General features: G+C 46.9%; 1 protein-coding gene across 3 annotated transcripts in view; it reads right to left on the bottom strand.

The window, feature by feature from the left end:
* The window catches only part of SLC2A9 (solute carrier family 2 member 9), a 222,614-nt gene that overhangs the window by 177,665 nt on the left and 20,484 nt on the right, over positions 1–24,465 (bottom strand). For 2 of the 3 annotated variants that reach the window (XM_048848860.2, XM_075128030.1), the window contains exon 2: positions 15,034–15,116. In XM_048848860.2, coding sequence (XP_048704817.1) covers positions 15,034–15,096 — 63 coding nt within the window. In that variant the 5' untranslated portion in view covers positions 15,097–15,116. Of the gene's footprint in view, positions 1–4,123; positions 4,422–15,033; positions 15,117–24,465 lie in introns of those variants that run through there. The other variant, XM_048848861.2, reaches the window with a different exon arrangement.

The raw sequence follows: 24,465 nt of genomic DNA, 5'->3' as shown, positions 1-24,465 counted from the left end.
TCCCTCCTTCTGGTATTTCAGGCAGGACTGAATGGCCATTAAAGTTTTCAAGATGCCCCTGACAGACCTCACCAAAACGATTGTCGGCCGTTGATTTCACGGAGGGAGGGGGGAGCAAATGAATAAAAAACAAATCTGGTGTATTTCTTGTTTTGATCCACTCCATCTATCTTTTACATCTTTTGCTGGCAGCAGAAGGTGCAGTAGGACTGCTAGCCATCCTCATCTCCTGCCTGTCCGGCACAAGATGGTGCAATAGGACTACTAGCCATCCTCATCTCCTGCCTGCTCACCATAAGATGGTACAATAGGACTGCCTGCAGGACTGAAGAGAATGACCTGGTCGAGTCACTCTTAATTTAGTCCCTGCGCCCATGTCTGCCCAGGCGCTCTGGACCGACCTTACCGAGGCAGCCAGGAGCACCTCAGACACGATGACGATAGTTTTCAGGCCTATTGCACCATCTGCTGCCACAAGGCAATGGGTTGTTGCTGCTGTGTAGCAATGCAGTATCGCATTACTGCAGGCACCCAGGAGAGAAACGGTGACAGTGAGCTGAGCGGGCTCCATGCTTGCTGTGGTATGGCGTCTGCACAGGTAACTCAGGAAAAAAGGCATGAAATGATTGTCTGCTGTTGCTTTCACAGAGGGAGGGAGGGAGGGCCGGCCGGCCTGACGACATGTACCCAGAACTACCCGCGACAATGTTTTTTGCCCCATCAGGCATTGGGATCTCAACCTAGAATTCCAATGGGTGGCGGAGACTGTGGGAACTGTGGGATAGCTACAGTTCAACACTCCGGAAGTCGATGCTAGCCTCGGTACTGTGGAAGCACTCCGCCGAGTTAATGCGCTTAGAGCATTTTGTGTGGGGACACACACAATCCACTATATAAAAACAATTTCTAAAAAACCGACTTCTATAAATTCAACCTAATTTCATAGTGTAGACATACCCTTTGTGTGCCATGCAACCTCTCTTCTAAGCATACTAACCACTACAGGAAGTTCCCCAACACTCAAAATTGCTTGCTCCAGAGTTTTAAAGCAGCATGCTTCACTTTTGTTTGTGACCTGCCTCTCTGCTCCCACTAGTGCAGATTTACTCAAATTTCAGGAAAGCAAGATACAGAAGAAAGCAGAATTAAGAGCTTTATCAGACAAATGCTTTTGAGAAAAATATTAATTCTAATGGGATCCTAAGCACTTCAAAAGTTCTTTTCCTTATTCCTTACAAACACACTTGGATGATCACTGGGAAAGTAAACTACCACTCCTCACACACTCCTTTGCTTTACACTTTATGCCATCAGTTTCCTTGTATCAGTCAGAGGTCACCATTCAAGGCACAGTTCTGCCTGTACCACACTGATGACATTCCCTTAGGTGACGTTTTAAAAGTGAGTTCAGAACAAAGATCTCTGAACAATCCAGGGGGAGCCTCTCAAAATTCAGGTAACCAAATGTCCCCATTAACACCAAAACTCGCAACAGCATGGCCTATGAGTCATACTGTCCCCTACATATCTTAACATTTTTTTTTACTCACAGCATGTCTCTCTTGTCCAGAAATTAACAGAAGATTTATCCACTAATGAGTGCAACTCTTAAATTCAGTCTTTTATTTTGAATTGCAACATTTGCAGCCCTGTTGTTTAAAGCCTAATTCAAACTTTTAGTTATACAGAGTTACAGTCCATTTCTAAGACTACAATTAAACAGGTTTCAGAGTAACAGCCGTGAAAAGCTCACGAAAGCTCATACTCAAATAAATTGGTTAGTCTCTAAGGTGCCACAAGTACTCCTTTTCTTTTTACAATTAAACAGCAAGCTGTAAAATGTAATATTTTACCAGTACGTGGGTGACTTAAAGAGATACTGTCTAGATTTTCAAAAGTGACTAATATAGGTTCCTGGATTTTTGAGACACCTGAAAGGGGCCCAATTTTAAGGAAGTGCTGAGCACCTACTCTCTGAAAGCTTTTCAGGTATCTCAAGATGGGACACTCAAGCCAAGACACCCAAAAATCAAGTCACTTTTTCAAATCTTGACCCATATTTCTTTGCACAAGCTGGCATATTTACATCTTGACTCCTCAGTTTAGTTTGCTCTTTCGGAATCTGGGACAGGAATAAAGTCCAAATCCCCCATTTCTGGTCCTTTTCTTGCTCAGATAGGCTTGTCGATGAGAAAAGTGATCTTAGGAAGAAATAAAATGCAGGTCATCTAGTCCAGCCTCTTGTGCTGAGAAAGGATATAGTTCACTTAGACCAGAGGAGGCCAACCTGTAGCTCCGGAGCCACATGCAGCTCTTCCGAAGTTAGTATGTGACTCCTTGTATAGGCACTGACTCTGGGGCTGGAGCGACAGGTGCCAACTTTCCAATGTGCCGGGGGTGCTCACTGCTCAACCCCTGCCTCTGCCACAGGCTCTGCCCCCACTCCACCCCCTCCCCTAAGCCTACAGTGCCCTCGCTCCTTTCCCCTCCCACCCCCCCAGCCTCCTGCACACCACGAAACAGCTGATCAGGAGGTGCGGGGAGGGAGGGGGAGGTGCTGATCAGCGGGGCTGCCAGTGGGTAGGAGGCACTGGGAGCAGGGTGGGGGAAGGTGATGGGGGGGGGGGCTGCTGACGCATCACTGTGGCTCTTTGGTAATGTACATTAGTAAATTCTGGCTCCTTCTCAGGCTGGCCACCCCTGACTTAGACCATCCCTGACAGATGACTGTCCAACCTGTTCTTAGAAACCTCCAACTACTAGGGGCATGTCTACACTTGCGAGTTAGAGAGCATTAAAGCAGCCCCGGGAACCCTAGCTCACTACCCGTCCACACTGGCAAGGCACGTAGAGCGCTCTGACTCCACGGCTAGAGAGCTCCTGGTACTCCGCCTCGACAAGAAGATTAATGGTTGCTGCGCATTAGTTGAAACGCCCGGGCATCAGTGTAAACGAGGAGTTGCATTTACTGCCCTCTAATCAACCTCCGGAAATATCCCATAATCCCCTTAAGTCAAGTGGCCACTCTTCTCATTGTTTTGAACTCGCTGTAGGAATGCAGATATGCCCTTTGAAAGCTCTGTTTCTGACAGCTGGCTGCTTATCTGCTCCGAGACAAAGCAACCATTACTGTAGAATGCTGTGTACGAGAGAGGCGGGAGGAGGAGGAGGGGTCTGCTGCTGTCTGAACTTACAAGACAGCAAGCTGACATGCTCTTAGCCCCCCAAAAACCCACTCTCTCTCCCCCCACATACACATAACAAATGACCTGTCACACTCCACCCCACCCCCCCATTTGAAAAGCACGTTGCAGCCACTTACATGCTGGGATAGCTACCACAATGCACTGCTCTCTGTGGCCATTGCAAGAGCTACTAATGTGGCCACGCCAGCGTGCTTGCAGCTGTCAGTGTGGACAGCTTGCAGCACTTTCCCTACTGTGCTGCGAAGGCTGATTTAACTCAACGCGCTCTACATCTGCAAGTGTAGCCCTGCCTTAGGATTCCACAACCTCCCTTCGAAGCCTATTCCAAAGTTGCTGAAGTAGCAGTCTTTGTCTTGTACCTGTAAAGGTCATTCTCCTTATCTTCAGTAATGGTGACAACAGTTCACTCCCTTCCCCCACGTACCTCTGCGTTCCACTCTGTGTGGTACTCTGCTAATGGCAGTATTTTTAGCTGTGTAGTTTCACAGCTGTGTATCAGACAGCGTCTCTCTACTAAAACAACAGCACCACAACTTTCCTAAAAGAGAAAGAACGAAGGTGGGTTTTTTGCTCCACTCTCCCAGTTACCTGTGCCAGGTACTGTGCATCCCTACTCACTTGTTCCACCAAGATGGAACCAAAAAAAAAAATCCCTTTTTGTCCCTCCCCGTTTATTTTTGTCTTTCTTTCATACACAAGAGACTTTGTTCCAGTTGCCCTCTGGTCATAGTACAATTTGCACGGTGTTGGCGGATAAAGTCCATGAAAATCCTACGCCATGTCTGGTCTTTCCACTAAACTACTGAGTTGAGCCACACAATGGAAATGCAAACGCAGCTCCTCGGGGTGAGGCTGGGTCGTTCCATGCTCCCAGCCCGGCACGAATTACCGTTAAGCAGCCACGTGGTGCTACTTACGTTGTTCCCTCTCCGGCTGGTCCCCTGAAGCAGGGGCACTGAGTTGGCCATTTCCGGGTGAGGTGGGGGCCTGGGGTGCCGCCTGAGCCCAGCTGTCTGCCAGCAGGCGGCCGGGCCCTGCGCGCGGTGGGCAAAGCGGCCGCGGGGAAGGGGCCGCCCGCGCGCCGAGCTCTGCGCGCTTTCCGCCGCGTCGCTCCGCCGAGCCGCACATGGGGAAACGGAGCGCGTTGTGTAACCGTGCAAACGCAGCTCCCAGGGGCGAGCCGGACTCGCTCTGGTTTCATTTTCCAAAGCCGGCCGAAATTACCGTTAGCAGCCACGTGGCGCTGCTTGCGTCTTCCTCTCCGCAGCGGGTGCTGGGGGCGTGACACTGGCCGTTTTCGGGGGCGGTTTGGGCCCGTGGCGCCGCCTCCGCCCAGCTCTCTGCGAGGCGAGCCAGCCACTCCGTGCGCACGTGCAGCGGGCGTGCCGGAGCAGCCCTGCAGACATCCTGAGGGCGGCTGCCGGAGGAGAGCGGGGAGAGGAAACCCGCGGAGCGGCCGCAGCTGCGCCTGGGGGGCGGGAGGGTGGCCGTGCAGCCCGGGGCTAGCACGCTGCAAAGTCCGGCAGCGGGGAGGAGGCCCCTGCGGGAGCCGGGGTGAGTTCAGTGCGCGGCGCTGTCCGCCGCTTGCAGGTGTTGAAATCCCAGCGCGCGTTTGCGGGGCTCCCGCACCACCGCGTTCCTGCGAACTGTGCGGTAGAGGCCCGCCGCGGTGACAGGGTTGTGTCACGGGTTTCCCTGCGCCGGGGCCGCAGCCGCAGGAGCGGGTGTTGGGGACCTGCCATCGGGGGGCGTGACTCGCGCTCTTTCTGCGTGATTTTTTTTCAACGAGCGATGACCCCTGCAGATGGCGTTCCCCTGTGAAGGTGCATTGGAGTCGGGGACAGGTCGGTGTCTCCCCGCGCCAGTGCGGATCTAGGAGCAATCAAAGGGAAGTTCAATACCTCAGTGAAACCAGCTGGTTCCGTTCTCGCCATTGCCTGGCTCTGCCCTGCATAGAACAGGACAGTCCCTGCAGTTGTCCTTTGTTATCCATACAGAATAGGAACATTACATGCAAAAACATGTAATCAGCTGTCCTGCCTTGAGTGTAGGGGACTGGACTAGGTGACCTCTGGGGGGCCCTTCCAGTCCTGTGATTCTATGTGACCTGCATTATGTGACTACAGTCTGTCCTACTCAGTTGCTCCATTTCTGTTGCCCCCAGAGTCACTGCAGTAATTACAAGCAATTTCACCTCTAAGGGTATGTCTACACTACGGAATAAGGTCGAATTTATAGAAGTCGGTTTTTTAGAAATCGGTTTTATATATTCAAGTGTGTGTGTCCCCACAGAAAATGCTCTAAGTGCATTAAGTGCATTAACTCGGCGGAGCGCTTCCACAGTACTGAGGCTAGAGTCCACTTCCGGAGCGTTGCACTGTGGGTAGCTATCCCACAGTTCCCGCAGTCTCCGCTGCCCATTGGAATTCTGGGTTGAGATCCCAATGCCTGATGGGGCTAAAACATTGTCGCGGGTGGTTCTCGGTACATATCGTCAGGCCCCCCGTTCCCTCCCTCCCTCCGTGAAAGCAAGGGCAGACAATCGTTTCGCGCCTTTTTTCCTGAGTTACCTGTGCAGACGCCATACCACGGCAAGCATGGAGCCCGCTCAGGTAACCGTCACCCTATGTCTCCTGGGTGCTGGCAGACGCGGTACGGCATTGCTACACAGTAGCAGCAACCCCTTGCCTTGTGGCAGCAGACGGTACAGTACGACTGGTAGCCGTCATCGTCATGTCTGAGGTGCTCCTGGTCGCCTCTGTGAGGTCGATCAGGAGCGCCTGGGCAGACATGGGCACAGGGACTAAATTTGGAGTGACTTGACCAGGTCATTCTCTTTAGTCCTGCAGTCAGTCCTATTGAACCGTCTTATGGTGAGCGGGCAGGCGATACGGACTGCTAGCAGTCGTACTGTACCATCTTCTGCCGAGCAGCCATGAGATGTGGATGGCATGCAGTCCTTCTGCACCGTCTGCTGCCAGCCAAAGATGTAAAAGATAGATGGAGTGGATCAAAACAAGAAATAGACCAGATTTGTTTTGTACTCATTTGCTTCCCCCCATGCCCTGTCTAGGGGACTCATTCTTCTAGGTCACACTGCAGTCACTCACAGAGAAGGTGCAGCGAGGTAAATCTAGCCATGTATCAATCAGAGGCCAGGCTAACCTTCTTGTTCCAATAAGAACGATAACTTAGGTGCACCATTTCTTATTGGAACCCTCCGTGAAGTCCTGCCTGAAATACTCCTAGATGTAAAGCCACCCCCTTTGTTGATTTTAGCTCCCTGAAGCCAACCCCGTAAGCCGTGTCCTCAGTCGCCCTTCACGGCGTCAGAGCAACGGCAAACAATCGGGCATCTGAGAGTGCTGTCCAGAGCAGTCACAATGGAGCACTCTGATGGGGCTAAAACATTGTCGCGGGTGGTTCTGGGTACGTATCGTCAGGCCCCCGTTCCCTCCCTCCCTCCGTGAAAGCAAGGGCAGACAATCATTTCGCGCCTTTTTTCCTGAGTTACCTGTGCAGATGCCATACCACGGCAAGCATGGAGCCCGCTCAGGTAACCGTCACCCTGTGCCTCCTGGGTGCTGGCAGACGCGGTACGGCTTTGCTGCACAGTAGCAGCAACCCATTGCCTTCTGGCAGCAGACGGTGCAATACGATTGGTAGTCGTCCTTGTCGTGTCCGAGGTGCTCCTGGCCACGTCGGCTGGGAGCGCCTGGGCAGACATAGGCGCAGGGACTAAATTTGGAGTGACTTGACCAGGTCATTCTCTTTAGTCCTGCAGTCAGTCCTATTGAACCATCTTATGGTGAGCGGGCAGGCGATACGGACTGCTAGCAGTCGTACTGTAGCATCTTCTGCCAGGCAGGCAAGAGATGAGGATTGCTAGTAGTCGTATTGTACCATCTTCTGCCAGGCAGCCATGAGATGTGGATGGCATGCAGTCCTTCTGCACCGTCTGCTGCCAGCCAAAGATGTAAAAGATAGATGGAGTGGGTCAAAACAAGAAATAGACCAGATTTATTTTGTACTCATTTGCCTCCTCCCCTGTCTAGGGGACTCATTCTTCTAGGTCACACTGCAGTCACTCACAGAGAAGGTGCAGCGAGGTAAATCTAGCCATGTATCAATCAGAGGCCAGGCTAACCTCCTTGTTCCAATAAGAACGATAACTTAGGTGCACCATTTCTTATTGGAACCCTCTGTGAAGTCCTGCCTGAAATACTCCTTGATGTAAAGACACCCCCTTTGTTGATTTTAGCTCCCTGGAGCCAACCCTGTAAGCCGTGTCGTCAGTCGCCCCTCCCTCCGTCAGAGCAACGGCAGACAATCATTCCGCGCCTTTTTTCTGTGCGGACGCCATACCAAGGCAAGCATGGAGGCCGCTCAGCTCACTTTGGCAATTAGGAGCATATTAAACACCACACGCATTATCCAGCAGTATATGCAGCACCAGAACCTGGCAAAGCGATACCGGGCGAGGAGGCGACGTCAGCGCGGTCACGTGAGTGATCAGGACATGGACAGATTTCTCTGAAAGCATGGGCCCTGCCAATGCATGCATCATGGTGCTAATGGGGCAGGTTCATGCTGTGGAACGCCGATTCTGGGCTCGGGAAACAAGCACAGACTGGTGGGACCGCATAGTGTTGCAGTCTGGGACGATTCCCAGTGGCTGCAAAACTTTCACATGCGTAAGGGCACTTTCATGGAACTTGCTTTCCCCTGCCCTGAGGCGCATGAATACCAAGATGAGAGCAGCCCTCACAGTTGAGAAGCGAGTGGCAATAGCCCTGTGGAAGCTTGCAACGCCAGACAGCTACCAGTCAGTTGGGAATCAATTTGGAGTGGGCAAATCTACTGTGGGGGCTGCTGTGATGCAAGTAGCCCACGCAATCAAAGATCTGCTGATATCAAAGGTAGTGACCCTGGGAAATGTGCAGGTCATAGTGGATGGCTTTGCTGCAATGGGATTCCCTAACTGTGGTGGGGCTATAGACGGAACCCATATCCCTATCTTGGCACCGGAGCACCAAGCCGCCGAGTACATAAACCACAAGGGGTACTTTTCGATAGTGCTGCAAGCTCTGGTGGATCACAAGGGACGTTTCACCAACATCAACGTGGGATGGCCGGGAAAGGTGCATGATGCTCGCATCTTCAGGAACTCTGGTCTGTTTCAAAAGCTGCAGGAAGGGACTTTATTCCCAGACCAGAAAATAACTGTTGGGGATGTTGAAATGCCTCTATGTATCCTTGGGGACCCAGCCTACCCCTTAATGCCATGGCTCATGAAGCCGTACACAGGCAGCCTGGACAGTAGTCAGGAGCTGTTCAACTACAGGCTGAGCAAGTGCAGAATGGTGGTAGAATGTGCATTTGGACGTTTAAAGGCGCGCTGGCGCAGTTTACTGACTCGCTTAGACCTCAGCGAAACCAATATTCCCACTGTTATTACTGCTTGCTGTGTGCTCCACAATATCTGTGAGAGTAAGGGGGAGACGTTTATGGCGGGGTGGGAGGTTGAGGCAAATCGCCTGGCTGCTGGTTACACGCAGCCAGACACCAGGGCGGTTAGACGAGCACAGGAGGGCGCGGTACGCATCAGAGAAGCTTTGAAAACCAGTTTCATGACTGGCCAGGCTACGGTGTGAAAGTTCTGTTTGTTTCTCCTTGATGAAACCCCCCGCCCCTTGGTTCACTCTACTTCCCTGTAAGCTAACCACCCACCCCTCCTCCCTTCAATCACCGCTTGCAGAGACAATAAAGTCATTGTTGCTTCACATTCATGCATTCTTTATTCATTCATCACACAAATAGGGGGATGACTACCAAGGTAGCCCAGGAGGGGTGGTGGAGGAGGGAAGGAAAATGCCACACAGCACTTTAAGCACAGCACTTTAAAAGTTTACAACTTTAAAATTTATTGAATGACAGCCTTCTTTTTTTTGGGCAATCCTCTGTGGTGGAGTGGCTGGTTGGCCGGAGGCCCCCCCACCGCGTTCTTGGGCGTCTGGGTGTGGAGACTATGGAACTTGGGGAGGAGGGCGGTTGGTTACAGAGGGGCTGCAGTGGCAGTCTGTGCTCCAGCTGCCTTTGCTGCAGCTCAACCATACACTGGAGCATACTGGTTTGGTCCTGCAGCAGCCTCAGCATTGAATCCTGCCTCCTCTCATCACGCTGCCGCCACATTTGAGCTTCAGCCCTGTCTTCAGCCCGCCACTTACTCTCTTCAGCCCGCCACCTCTCCTCCCGGTCATTTTGTGCTTTCCTGCACTCTGACATTATTTGCCTCCACGCATTCGTCTGTGCTCTGTCAGTGTGGGAGGACAGCATGAGCTCGGAGAACATTTCAGCGCGAGTGCGTTTTTTTTTCTTTCTAAGCTTCACTAGCCTCTGGGAAGGAGAAGATCCTGTGATCATTGAAACACATGCAGCTGGTGGAGAAAAAAAAAGGGACAGCGGTATTTAAAAAGACACATTTTATAAAACAGTGGCTACACTCTTTCAGGGTAAACCTTGCGGTTAACATTACATACACAGCACATGTGCTTTCGTTACAAGGTTGCATTTTGCCTCCTCCCACCGCGTGACTACCCCCTCAACCTTCCCCCCTCCCTGTGGCGGGGAACATTTCTGTTTAGCCACAGGCAAACAGCCCAGCAGAAATGGGCTCCTCTGAGTGTCCCCTGAAGAAAAGCACTCTATTTCAACCAGGTGACCATGAATTATATCTCACTCTCCTGAGGATAACACAGAGAGATAAAGAACGGATGTTGTTTGAATGCCAGCAAACATACACTGCAATGCTTTGTTCTACAATGATTCCCGAGTACGTGTTACTGGCCTGGAGTGGTAAAGTGTCCTACCATGAAGGACGCAATAAGGCTGCCCTCCCCAGAAACCTTTTGCAAAGGCTTTAGAACTACATCTTGGAGAACCGCAAATGCCAGGGCAAAGTAATCCTTTCACATGCTTGCTTTTAAACCATGTATAGTATTTTAAAAGGTACGCTCACCAGAGGTCCCTTCTCCGCCTGCTGGGTCCAGAAGGCAGCCTTGGGTGGGTTCGGGGGGTACTGGCTCCAGGTCTAGGGTGAGAAACAGTTCCTAGTTGTCGGGAAAACCGGTTTCTCCGCTTGCTTGCTGTGAGCTATCTACAACCTCCTCCTCATCATCATCTTCTTCGTCCCCAAAACCTGCTTCCGTATTGCCTCTATCTCCATTGAAGGAGTCAAACAACACGGCTGGGGTAGTGGTGGCTGAACCCCCTAAAATGGCATGCAGCTCATCATAGAAGCGGCATGTTTGGGGCTCTGACCCAGAACGGCTGTTCGCCTCTCTGGTTTTCTGGTCGGCTTGCCTCAGCTCCTTCAGTTTCACGCGGCACTGCTTCAGGTCCCTGTTATGGCCTCTGTCCTTCATGCCCTGGGAGATTTTCACAAAGGTTTTGGCATTTCGAAAACTGGAACGGAGTTCTGATCGCACGGATTCCTCTCCCCAAACAGCGATCAGATCCCGTACCTCCCGTTCGGTCCATGCTGGAGCTCTTTTGCGATTCTGGGACTCCATCATGGTCACCTGTGCTGATGAGCTCTGCATGGTCACCTGCAGCTTGCCACGCTGGCCAAACAGGAAATGAGATTCAAAAGTTCGCGGTTCTTTTCCTGTCTACCTGGCCAGTGCATCTGAGTTGAGAGTGCTGTCCAGAGCGGTCATAATGGAGCACTCTGGGATAGCTCCCGGAGGCCAATACCATCGAATTGTGTCCACAGTACCCCAAATTCGAGCCGGCAACGTCGATTTAAGCGCTAATCTACTTGTCAGGGGTGGAGTAAGGAAATCGATTTTAAGAGCCCTTTAAGTCGAAATAAAGGGCTTCATTGTGTGGACGGGTGCAGGTTTACATCGATTTAACGCTGCTAAATTCAACCTAAAGTCCTTGTGTAGACCAGGGCTAAGAGACATATAACCCCTGATGTTTGGTACTTGCATGGTGGTCTGTAATTGTCAGAGGTCTTAGTGAGGAATTACAGAGGTCAGATTTGTAGGGTGGTATTGTACCACCATATAGCAGTAAGTGTCTTTCCTTCTGTAAAGTAGAAACTTGGTGCAGTTACTCTGTGGACCTTTAAGGATATAGTTTAGCTGTTGTGTTTTTTTTATTGGCATCACACTTTGAGATAGGAACATAGTGGATTTTGGTTTATAATACAGCAAAATTATTAAACTTTAGTCAGATGTAAGCAAGATACTGGGGAAAACTTTCTAACTATGAAAATAGTTAAATACTGGAATTGGTTACCTAGAGAGATTGAGGAATCACTATCATTTAACGTTTTTAAGGTTAGACAAACATCTGGCAGGGATGGTCCAGGTACGCTTAATCCCGCCTCAACATGGGTGGGGGATGGACTCAATGACTTTTTGAGCCCTCCATTTCTGCCATTCTGTGGTGCACAGCTACCATGATTGCATGTGCCTGTCAATTGATTGCATGCACCTTTGGCTCAGTGGTCATTTTAAACATGGTGGTATATGCAAATTAGCCATGAAATTGCATGTCCATCTTTTTTAGTTCTTAAATATCAAGTCAGTATGTCCCCCTAGCAGGGATTTGCAGATTACAAGACTATCCACATACGAAGAAACAACCATTGTTGAACAGTCAGCTTTGTTAGAAGTTTACAAGTGCTTTAGTTAAAATCCAAACACTCCAGTCCATCTAAACTAGCAATTAATTGCTTTGAAACTATATAATCTCATACTATTGATGTGGTGCACCAGATTGTGTGAAGTACATTCACTGTGGGTGCAATCCTGCTGTCCATACACCATTCTTACTTGGGAAAGATGCCTGTTAGAATGCAATGGGAGTTCTGCCCAACTAAGGCATACGGGCTTTCATCCAGTGCACTACATTTCCAGTTGTCAGGTCACAGAAAGAGTGACATGGAACAAGCTTCAGTTGTACCGAGAATTTTGAGACTTTAACTATGCTGCAGTTAAATGTTTTCACCAGCCTTCAGGCAAACAGACATGACACACCTACAGTAGTATTATATAACGGATCGTAGTTAGACATGTGAGCAGGGAAAAACTCAGGTCAGAACTACTGCTTTTTTAATGTGTCCACCCTAAACCAGTAGATTATGAATTTGGAAGAGTTTTATGGAAGTCACCTAGTCAACAATAATGTTCCCTTGGCAATAATGAAAGGTATGTTTTGGAATGGTTCCCAACCATGTGCACTTATTAGTGCCATAAATCTGTACTGATTCCACTTCTGACAGACTATACAGCTGCAGTCGCTCATTTCATAACTAACAAAAATGCCTAGCTTGTTGTGGCAAAGTATTGTGAATGTGAAAGGAGCTATAATGTGGAAACTTTTGATGTTTCCTGGATTGTTCTGAAACCAGGACACGGCTCGTGGGATTTGATTTTTCCATTGACGTACCTTGTGTACTCATTGATACCTGAGTGTAAATGTTGTCATTATTTATAACATATTACATTTGCTTTGCACAGGGGTTAGCAATGATGCAAGATTCAAATCAGTGGAGAATCTGGCCTTTGGAGTAGGAGAATTCCTTTTTAGGATAGAAAGAAGTAAGCAAATACCCTGATATTCTTTTCTGGTTCATTTAATTCACAAGTTTTAGATTCTTACTTGCAAAAACAGCAGTGCTGGTGCAATCTGACACCCACCCACCCTATATGTATTTCTCATTTAAACACTGCTTCCTCCTGCCCCAATCCCCTTGTCCCAGCCAGACATACACTCCTCAACTTTGGAATGTGTGTGAGACACAGGGAAATTTCCTGCGATGTTCCTGAAAGACCTTATTGTATAAGTTTATGTATAATCATGAGCCAGGATTGTATGTTACCTCTCTGGGCAAGGGCGGGGAGATACATCAGTTGTAAGACCCTGGAGTTCAAAAAGACTATATTGAAACTATGCCAGACAAGTATGGACTTCGGGGACAATAAGTGTTAAGTGGATTTCCTGGGGAATCCCTAGGTAGAGGTTAATGAAAATTACGCCATTCCAGTTATGGGGGGGAAAAAAAAAACTTTTGAAGCTACTCTGAGGAGCGGGTTATTGTCCGCTGATTCCCTGTTACAGAAGGTCAAAATCAAAGACCTGAACTGTATTTTTTAAAGAAACAACTGATGTTCCCCCTTTGGTTCTGGATCTAAGATGGATATGAACTTCTAACCACAGAGAAAACCCAGCAGTGGGTTTTTAAGGACTAAAACAAATCTAGAGCCCTTGGTTGCAGTTGGGGTTGACCTGTGGTAAGCTCTTTAGCATGCGTATAGGAATTCTGATTGTTTAGTAAGTTTTCTCTGTAATGCTTTTACTTTAAGAATAAGAGGGCTTGTGTAACCCACACACCTTCTGGATGTGGTGTTCTGTCCTATCTAGTGGCACGGAAACCACTTAGAGAAATAAAATGAGTCTGCTCTACAGCCTTAGCTATTAGTCAGTTGGCTTTTAGCTCAGGTGGTAGAGGCTCATGCACTGAGCTCCAGAGGTCCCAGGTTCAATCCCGCTCGCTGACAACTGGGGTCTGTGGGCATTACACTTTCTTAGAAGGAGCTGTGTGGTAACTTATAACTATGGGCAATACACTGGTCGTAGCCTTTGGAGAGAAAGCAAAGTGCAGACACTGTTCTGTTTAGGCAGCCTGGCTTGTTGGGGATATCACAATATAAATCCAGGGAGCTGTGCAGCCTTAAAACCTTGGTCAGGAGGGAGTGACATGGGTCTCTGTGCAGGACAGGTCATGGCTGGGAGCTGGAAACCTTTAAGTGGATGCCAGCGGTGGACCATGAAGGGGGAAAAACAGTTTCAGGGCAACTGCACCTGTACAAAAATTCATACACACTGTCACAAGCCTTGCCGGGACACACTAAACACTTTTGGCTTCTTATCATTCATAATAGACCATCAGCAACCAAACAAAATACTCTGCCATCCACTTTAATGTATGGCCATCGAATCATCATTCCCTCACACAACTCCCCAGCTCTCCTACTCAAGGACAACTTAGCTTTCTCCCTTCTTGCTGTGAGAGAAGGGTTATGCAACATTTCTAGAAAGTTGACAAACAGGCTCTGGCACAGCAAGGGGAGGAGCAAAACTGAGGGGTTTCCACAGGAAGGGTCCTATCAGCACCTCTCCTTCAAACCTCCTAAAACGTTTAGTTTGCCCCAAGCAGTATTTGAGTTGCTACCATTATACAGATTTTGGAACAACCCAGAGTTCAGGGTCTCAGTGTGCTATACACTGTGCAGATACACAGTAAGAGACAGTCCCCATCCCAGAAAGCTTACAATCTGAATAGATAAGACCAACAAAGGGTGAAAGATATCCCAGAAACTGAACTCCAGTCCCATAAATCCCATGACTGTACCTGAACCACAGGACTCTTCTTCCACCTCAAAGAAATCGTAAAGCAATTAGGCCCAGATTTGTAAAGATATTTAGGCACTTCTGCACTCACCATTTCAATGCCTAAATTATTTAGGAGCTTAAATCTCATGATCAGAAAGGGATTTAGGCTCTTAAGACAGACTGTCAATGGGATCTTGGCTCTTAAGTGCCTAAATCCCTTTCTAAAAATGAGATTTAGGTGCCTAAATAATTAAATGTTGCAACTCTGAGCGCTGCAATGCCTAAATACCTTTACAGATCTGAGCATTAGTGATAGTAGTCTGCTCGTTGTCAATTGTCTTCTATATCTTTACTCCCAAAGTGAATGTTTGTCTTGATAAAAGATTTAGGAGGCAGAGGTGGGGGGGGAAAAACAACTCACCACTTTCTTTTTCTCTGGCTGTTTTTCTTTAATCTCACCATTGCTTTTCTCTTTATTCTCCATTCTGTTGTCTTCTTGTTAATCTGTTAATAGTGGGGGGGGAGATTTATTATAATTACTGTACATTTGTATAGTGTGGCACCTTTAATCTGAAATCACTTTAAAAAAAAAACACATACACACACCATAGTGCCTGATCCAGCAAGCACCTGAGAAAACCTTACTTCATGTTGATAAATTGGGGAGGGTCTGGAGAAGAGCCATGAGAATGATTAAAGGGTTGGAAAATATGCCTTATAGTAGATTCAAGAAGCTCAGTCTGTTTCACTTAAAGAGAATTTTAAGGAGTGACTTGATCACATTCCACCTACGTACATGGAGAACAAATATTTGATAATGGGCTCTTCAGTCTAGCAGACAAAGATATAATGAGATCCAATGTATGGAAGGTTAAGTTAGACAAATTCAGATGGGAAATAAGGCATAATTTTTTTAAACAGTAAGGGTAATTAATTACTGGAACAATTTACCAAAAGTAATGGTAGATTCTCCTTCAGTAGAATATTTTTAATCAAGTTTACATTTTTTTTCCAAAAGGTATGCTCTAGTTCAAAGACTAATTAATTTAAAGGAAGTTCAGTGGTGTCTGTTATACAGAAGGTCAGACTAGATGATCACAATGGTCCCTTTGTTACTCAGGGTTCTCTCAACCCTAACTTCAGGGTAACTATGCTCTTTGTGAGACAGTGTTAGGAACAAATCAAAGGGGGACAAAGCACATCCATCTGATTAAAGATTGGCATAAACCTAAAGTGCTTTCATCCAAACTTACTATTTTATTAGCTCTCAAGCACACACAGAGACGCAAAAGGTTAGAGCACCCCAACCACTAGTTACCCATGGTCTGGAGGGGTCTCGAGTGTTCAAACAACAAGGTTCAAGTGGTCAGCTATCCACCTGTCACTGGGGATTCCAAGAGATGTCGAGAAGGTCAAATTCAAATTATTCAGACCTATCTACTCCTTTTATGTTAGTAACTGCTATAATTACATTAACATGTCAATCAAAGAAAAAACATTAAGCAAGCACTTTTAAAACCATTAGTCCTGCAGCTGTACTTCCACACAACAGTCCAAAGATATAGCTAGACTTTCTGTTTTTTGTTTGTTTGTTTGTTTTTTTAAAAGACAGACTTCAGCAGTTTCATAGAAAGCTTTGACAAGGACGGCAGCAGGGTCATGGTCACTTCTGGTGCACATCCCCTTCCCCTCCTGGCCTGCCTAGTTGTGCCAAGGCTGCTACAAAAGCCTACTAGCATAGCTGCTTTTGGCAATAAGTATGGCAATTGGTATAGCAGTTACTGGCGGTGGCCTGGGCATTTTGCTGCGCTGCCAACGTCTCCCCTGACACTTTCTAGCCTTGGAATCTATGAAACTACTCCTGGGAGTAGTCCTACTGACTTGAGTTACTCATCTCAGTCCAGTTCAGGAAAACATCTCTACTAAAGACAGCACTGAATTGACTGAAGTCACTGGGGCTTAAGCATACGTTTAAAGTTAAGCACATGTGCTTAAGTGGTGTGCTAAATAGGATGAACTTAAGCACATGCTTAAGTACTTAACTGAATCAGGGTCTTTTCTCCTTTAAAATTGTAAGGGCAGGGATTGTGTTTTACTATATGTTCGCACAGCACCTAGTGCAACGGGTTTCTGGCCTAGTTGGGACCTCTAGGCACTACTATTAACAAATAAAGAGCAGCAGCAGGAGGTGGTTCAGGCCCTAATGAAAAAGTTGTGGACAAGGATCATTTCATCAACTTCTAGAGTAGAAAGCAGCGGCTGTTCAGCAATGCACAGCAAAACACACTGCAGGATTTTCAGACAGAATACCCATTGAAACCACAGGAGGAATTTAGGTAGCTAGATGAAATTACAATATTAGTGTTGGGTTGTAGCCAGGATACTAGGCTTAGTACCCCACAGCTAATCACTCATCTTTGCTGACCAGCTCATCAAGACGACACTACCTCCAACAGCAGTGTCTTATAATACCATGCTGGGGCATTAGATCAAAACTGACACAGGGAAGAATAGTAAATAAGTAATGCTCTAAGTTTTTTATTAATTCTTGTTCTGAGATACCCAAATCATTATGTGTTTTAACGTTACACATTTTAGCTCCTGTTTATTTGCAGGCTAACAATTACTAGTGGGAGTTTCAGAGAAAGGAAGGATGATCTGGTGGTTAGGGATGTTCCAGGGACTCAGAAGACCTAGGTTCAATTCCTTGGTCTCCTACAGACTTCCTGTATGATCTCGAGTAAGGCGTTGTCTACACTAACAAGGTAAGTTGATCTAAGTTATGATAGTTATGTAAGTTACTTAACTGAGGTCAATGTAGCTTAGATCAACTTACAGTGGTGTCTACACCGCCCTATGTCGGGGGGGCGGGGGGGACACTCTCCCATAGACTTATCACGTCTACACCAGACCCGCTAAATCGACACCGCTGCATTGATTGCAGCACCACCAGTTTAGCCTGTAGTGAAGAAAAAGGCCTGAGTCGCTCAGGTTCTCTCTTCCTCAGCTCCCCATCTGTAACATGGGGATAATAGCACTTCCCATCTCACATTTGTGTATTCTTGCAGCACCTCTAGCAGATTGGGAGGTGCACAGATACTCCACAAGTACTCCTTTTCTTTTTGCGAATACAGACTAACACGGCTGTTCCTCTGAAACAGATACTACAGTAATGGGACCATGTAAGTGCCCATGATACTTATGGTTTCCAACCCCAGTACTGTAAACATTTAAACTGATGCAAGTCTGCAGAATATAACTCTGTTGGATTCTGGATTTCTTATTAAATTTAGCCCATGTTTATTGAAGTTTGGCTCAGGATTGGTCTCAGCTGGGGCTTAAGTAAACAATTTATGGTTTGAAGTGAAAGCCACATGATAGGGCTTGTGTGTTACTATGGCATTTACAGTACAAGAAGAAGTAAGCCTTGTGATAAACTTAGATCCTCATGACGGTGCTTCAGGCAAATTTAATTACAGCTGAAATTTCAACTCAGCATCAGCAAGCAAGTAAATGTATTCCTGAATATGCAAAAGTGCTATGATGACGATAAATCATAGACCAAAATAAAGTGTTGCCAAGATGGATTCCCAGGCAGTTTACATGACCAGAATATTCCAAGGTAGAAATTTTCTACTTATGCCACAAGCACTTTCTTTCTTGTTAGCTGTTTATTCAAACAAACAAACAAAAACACACATAGTGAACTGAACCCTTCTTGGACTTCTACAGGGCCTGAGCACCCACAGTTAGAATGGAAGTCAATATGAGGGTCTCAGTAACTCTGAAAATGAAGCCCCTGGCATTCTACGAAGCAAGATGCTGCAAGTCTCCTATGAGTTCCTTGGAATCATACATGATTCCAGCACTCAACATCTCGCATGACCTGGTTGACTTGAATGGGGAGGGGGACGGAATGTTAATCATGTGAGTAAAGCCAGCAGGAACAGGGTCCATACATCTAGCCTTTTGTTAAACCTAATGAAAGGTTTTTAATTTTTTTTATGTGAAGGAGGTCAAAGGCTGAGATTTGTACTTTTTGTTGTTAACCATTTCATTCATCATTTGTACATATAAATTTTTAATCTCTCCTGGAGGCTCAGGTGGATTACATTAGAGAAAACATTTATTTTAAGAGAGGACTCTTTATTTTATTCCAATTGACATAATGATTGTATAATTATGATGTAATTTTTGTGCTTTGTCACAGCAGTGGAAGATTATCCTTCCCCCAGAATATTCAGTCATTGTGCTGAGATCTGAAATCTAAGAAAAGGGAAAAGCTCTTTTTTTTAAATTAATCTGATGGCCAGAATTTTACTCTGTATTATGATAGTAGTATTAATGAGGTCATTTTAACTCAGCTACTTAGCTCATGTTTATTTGTAGGCTGTACCTACTAGCATATAAAGATAATCTTGTTGCGTATGAGGTTGAGTTAGATCATGAAAAAACAGATTTGAACATGCATATATATATATAGCTCAATTTTAGTTTGCTGTTGCTGCTGGTGGTAGGGGCCAGAGTATTCCATATTTGAACCACTGCTGAGTAATCATGCAAAGGTTTGAGAGCCCCAAGAGTCTGGTGAATTTGAAGCAACAATGGCATATCCATGATTTCTTTTCCGTCTGGTAAGAATTTCAGTCAGTCAGGGGAGAAGCAATTAAAAATGACCAGTCACATCACCAACAGCAAATACTCGAATCGTAAGTTCCTGAAATACACATAGTTTTAAAATTCATTTAAATCAAGAAAGTAAATTGCCTAGGGCGTCCCCACAAAGACACTTTACAAGTTAAGGATCATTTATGGCAGGGGTGGGCAAACTCCGGCCTGGGAGCTGCATCTGGCCCACCAGAAGTTTTAATCCGACCCTCAAGCTCCCGACGAGGAGCCGGGACCAGGGCTTGCCCCGCTCCCTGAGGCTCCTGGAAGCAGCAGCATGTCCCCCCCTCCAGGTCCTATGTGTAGGGGCAGCCAGGGGGTTCCGCATGCTGCCCCCTCATCTCCCACTGGCCGGGAACCAAGGCCAATGGGAGCTGCAGGGGCAGTGCCTGCAGACAGGGCAGCGTGCAGAGCCGCCTGGTCGTGCCTCCACAAAGGAGCCAGAGGGGGGACATGCTGCTGTTTCTGGGATCTGCTTGAGGTAGGTGCCATCCCGAGCCTGCACCCCAGACCCCTTCCTGCTCCCCAACGCCCTGCCCCAGCCCTGATCACCCTCTGGCCGTCTGAACCCCTTGGTCCCAGCCTGGAGCACCCTCCTGCACCCACAACCCCTCATCCCCAGTTCCACCCCAGAGCCCGCACTCCCAGCTGGAGCCCTCATCCCCTCCCACACCTCAACCCCCGCCACAGCCTGGAGCCCCCTCCCACACCCTGAACTCCTCATTTGTGGCCCCACCCCAGAGCCTGAACCCCCAGCTGGAGCCTACACCCCAACCCCCAATTTTGTGAGCATTCATGGCCCGCCATACAATTTCCATACCCAGATGTGGCCCTTGGGCCAAAAAGTTTACCTACCCCTGATTTATGGCATAATGGCCACAACTTTTTTTAAACAAACATGTGAATGTAAACAAATTAAGGAGGGACATGAACATAGGCTTGCAGCAAAATGTGGTTGTAGCTAATCAGCCTAAGCATGAACCACCCCTTTGTCCTGATTGACAGACCCCAAAATCAAAATGGCTACCTGGCTAGAGATACCATCAGGCCCATCCAGCCCTAGACATGTGGCTTTCACCAAGCCACACTTCACTCCTACCAAAGAGAGTTAGAGCCACTGCTGGAACGGACACCAGGAAGTCTCAGCCTCTGAGCCTTTCAGTCCCTGCTACACATGGATCCCAGCTGTGGGAAATACATACCCCTCCCTACTTTTCATGCCTGTGCAAACAGCTGAATAAATTTACCCTGCTGCTGCTGCTGCAAAGGCTACATCTACCCCCAAAGTTGTGACATGATGTTGAGGAAGATCCTCAACCTGAACGGAATTCTGGCTTCGCTTGAAGAGTAAAGGAAACAATAGTTAGCATCACAACAACAAAGAGCAATTATACACCAATATAATTTTCCAAGGAAGAGAACCAACTGCTTGGCCTAATCCCTGGCTGCCAGTGCACAGGCAGGTGTAAAGGAAAAAACTTTCTGCAGTAGCATAAGAGTCTGAATGACCCTTTGTTCCCTCCCTAAGCCCAGCCTAAGTGTGTGCACAAGGATGCAGCTTCCTCCCTCCCTTGTGACCAATAAAGAGGGCTCTTCAGAGCTAGATGGTGTGATTGGTCTGGAGGGCGTCTCTACAAGGAAAGCCCCAGAAAACCCAGTCCAGCCACAGCTCCACCACCATGTGGGTCTGTGTCGAGGGCAGCAGAGGTTACGGGGAGAATGAGTGAGCTGAAATAGTTATGAGTACCAAAAACATTAGCAGGCTCACAAATGGTTCACAAACCAAAACAGAAAAACCACATTTTTGTCTGACAAGCATTATTTGACTAACTCTCCTCTAAAAGCACTTTTCCACTTCCTCTGCATTTAGAAGTACAAGAATGCCCAGCCAAAGCATGTTACACACTCACCAGGAAAAAGCATTTTGCCATCACCTCTGTGCTGGCTTTTAGCCTGATCTTGGCTTGCTTTTAGTTTTTATTTTAAAAAAGTTAAGTTATTGGGCTTTAAATGTTTGATATGCAGCTTTGTAACTTGAATATGGACAATCCGTAAAAATGCAGGGTTGCTGTAGCCGTGTTGGTCCCAGGATATTAGAAAGACAAGGTGGGTGAGGTAATATTTTTTATTGGACCAACTTTTGTTGGTGAGAGAGACAAGCTTTCCAGCCACACCGAGCTTTTCTTCAGGTGTGGAAAATGAACTCTCAGCATCACAGGAAAGCGCAAGGTGGAACCAATTGCTATTTATGCTAAACTTCTGCACAGATGTTACTGCACACTTTAATTTATTGGGGGTGGGGGGTAGGCTTAGAGGAAGGTTGCACTTTCTGAAGCATCTGCTACTAGACATTGGCAGATAAGATAGTGAACATATTGATCCTGTATAGTGATTCCTATGTTCCCATCATAGACCTTGGGCCTCTCTCTCTCTGTCTGAAAATAAAATGTAATAGCTTTGATTCTTTTAATGGAAAAATAATTACCCAAAGAAACTGTTGAAAAAGCATGTGAATTATGGAACTTCTTCAAAATACATTTGTGATACAGCAAAAGGTCTTAATGAGTTCATCTATTTATGCAAGAGGCTGCTAAGTCATCTCTTACTGAGGCATCCACATGCTGCATTTATAAACACCACGTGACACTGCAGCCCATATTCTTCATAGTGATATTATTATGATATGATTATGGGAGAATTATGATGCATTTTGTACAAGGTGGGGCGTGTAAGGTGTCATTGGAAAAGTTACTTGCTGAATATGATTATCCTATTCATATGCATGTATCACTTTTGTATCTGAAGTTATCAATATTGACTGTGTATCTGTATTTCACATGTAGTCACGTGGGGAAATGAAGAACAACAGATGTCACTCCCCACCTTATACAGCTTTAGCATATGGTGGGAACGGGAAGTCTTTGTTCCAAAAACAGTTCCCAGCCTATTTGTGGAAAAATACAGGCCCCCAAAATGGAGTCCAGAGACATGTGGTCTGGTCACATGTCCTTGCAGAATCATAGCAGCCACTACTTACAGGCTGGCCGAAACGTCCACAGGAAGGCTCACCAGGTGGGGGATAAGCTTCTCCTAAGGCCTATTTTCCCATTACCCTGAATGGGTCCTTAACAACCAGCTATTTAGACTGGAAGCATCTTGCATAGTGGGTTAAAGGCCTTTTGACACTCTTCGGTCCACTGAACGGCATTTGGCTGTTTCTTTTTGGTTAGATCTGTCAGTGGGGCAGTGATTTGGCTGTATTGCGGTACAAATTGCCTGTAATATCCGGCCAAGCCTAAGAAGGATTGGACCTGTTTCTTTGACTTTGGGACAGGCCACTTCTGGATAGCATCCACTTTGCTGATAGTTCCTTGACCCACCTGGTGTCCAAGGTAAGTCACTCTGTTTAGGCCTACTTGACACTTCTTAGCCTTAACAGTTAGTCCTGCCTCTCTTATGCACTTGAAGACTTTTTGTAGATGTTCCAGGTGTTCTGCCCAGGAATCCGAAAATATGGCCACGTCGTCAAGGTAGGCGACTGCATATTCTCCCAATCCTGCTAGGAGACCATCTACAAGTCTTTGGAAGGTGGCAGGTACATTCCACAGCCCGAAAGGGAGTACATTAAATTCATACAGCCTGACGTGTGGTGAAGGCTGACCTTTCCTTGGCAGATTCATTTAGCGGTACCTGCCAGTACCCCTTGGTTAAGTCTAAGGTAGAGATGAACTGGGCCCGTCCCAGTTTCTCTAATAGTTCATCTGTGCGTGGCATTGGATAGTTGTCTGGGCGAGTTACAGCATTTAGCTTATGATAGTCCACGCAAAAACGTATCTCCCCATCTGGTTTGGGAACTAGAACCACTGGAGATGCCCATGCACTGCCAGAGGGGTGGATTACCCCTATCTGTAGCATATCCTGGATCTCCTGTTCTGTAGCAGTTTTAGCTTGAGGAGACACCCAGTAAGGTTGGGCTTTAATTGGGTGAGCTTTACCTGTGTCAGTGGAGTGGTATGCCCATTCAGTCAGTCCTCGGGTGACTGAGAACGTCGGCGCGTAGCTAGTGCACAGCTCCTTGATCTGCTGTCCCTGCATACGCCCAAGGGTCATGGAGAAGTTCACCTCTTCCACGCCACCAGCACTTTTCCCTTCATAGTAGACACCTTCAGGCCACTCAGTGTCATCTCCTCCCTGGGATGTAAACTGACAAACCTTTAATTCTCTGGAATAAAAGGGCTTTAGAGAATTAATATGGTACACCGTAGGCTTTCAGTTGGAGGTGGGGAATGCTATGAGATAATTAACAGAGGTGAGAAAATATTCAGCAATATCACTGGATGCATCATACTGTGGACATAGTCGGTCCCATTGGTGGATTGTTGGGGAAGGGTGGTTAGGGTTATCCAGTAGATTCCGCTCAGCCTTTGCCTTTTCCATCTCCAGTGCATGCTTCCTCTCCTTTTTTCCTTCTCCTCCTCAGCATGCTTCCTCTCCTTTTTTCCTTCTTCTCCATTTCTTTTTCCTGTGCCTCCATAGCTCTCCTATGGGCAGCCTCTTTGGCTGTTTCTGCCTTGGGCTCTGTCATGTTTGCCTCTCTGTTTTTAACTAACTTTACACCCGAGAGTTAGAAATAAAAACAAACAAACAAAAACTTGGCTTGTCAAAAAAATAGGTTGTGCTGTAACCTGATACCCTGTTCTCTGATAGTATTCTCCGCCTACAGAAAAATCCTTTGTTTCCAGGCAAATAGACAGAAAAACCCTCTAGTTGCTCTTAGCTAAAAAAAAAAAAAAAAAACTTCTTCAGGTCTGTGAAGAATTTGTGAATTTCCCTGCAGGAGGTTAACTTCCCTGCCTTTAGGTAGAGAAACTCCAGCTCACAAAAGCAAGCTCCCTTTTGTCTCTGCTCTGGCCGCCAGGCAAAGACAAAAAAACTCTAACTGCTTTCAGCTTAAAACCTGTTTCCAAGCAGCCGAAAGAGGGAAAAAAAATGTCCTTTTAAAATCTGTGCTTCTGGTTCAATATGATCCCACTGTGCTTCTGGTTCAAAATGATCCCCCCAAAAAATCTCAAATTGATTTCGAATAAATCCCACCGCTCTGTCACCATGTCAAGATTCCTTCCCCACTCTGAACTCTAGGGTACAGATATGGGGATCTGCATGAAAGACCCCCTAAGCTTATTCT

The sequence above is a fragment of the Caretta caretta genome, chromosome 4 (assembly GCF_965140235.1).
Source record: "Caretta caretta isolate rCarCar2 chromosome 4, rCarCar1.hap1, whole genome shotgun sequence".
NCBI classification, from domain to species: domain Eukaryota; kingdom Metazoa; phylum Chordata; order Testudines; family Cheloniidae; genus Caretta; species Caretta caretta.
Note: the sequence above shows the minus strand (reverse complement) of the source record. Positions and strands in the feature narration are given on the sequence as shown.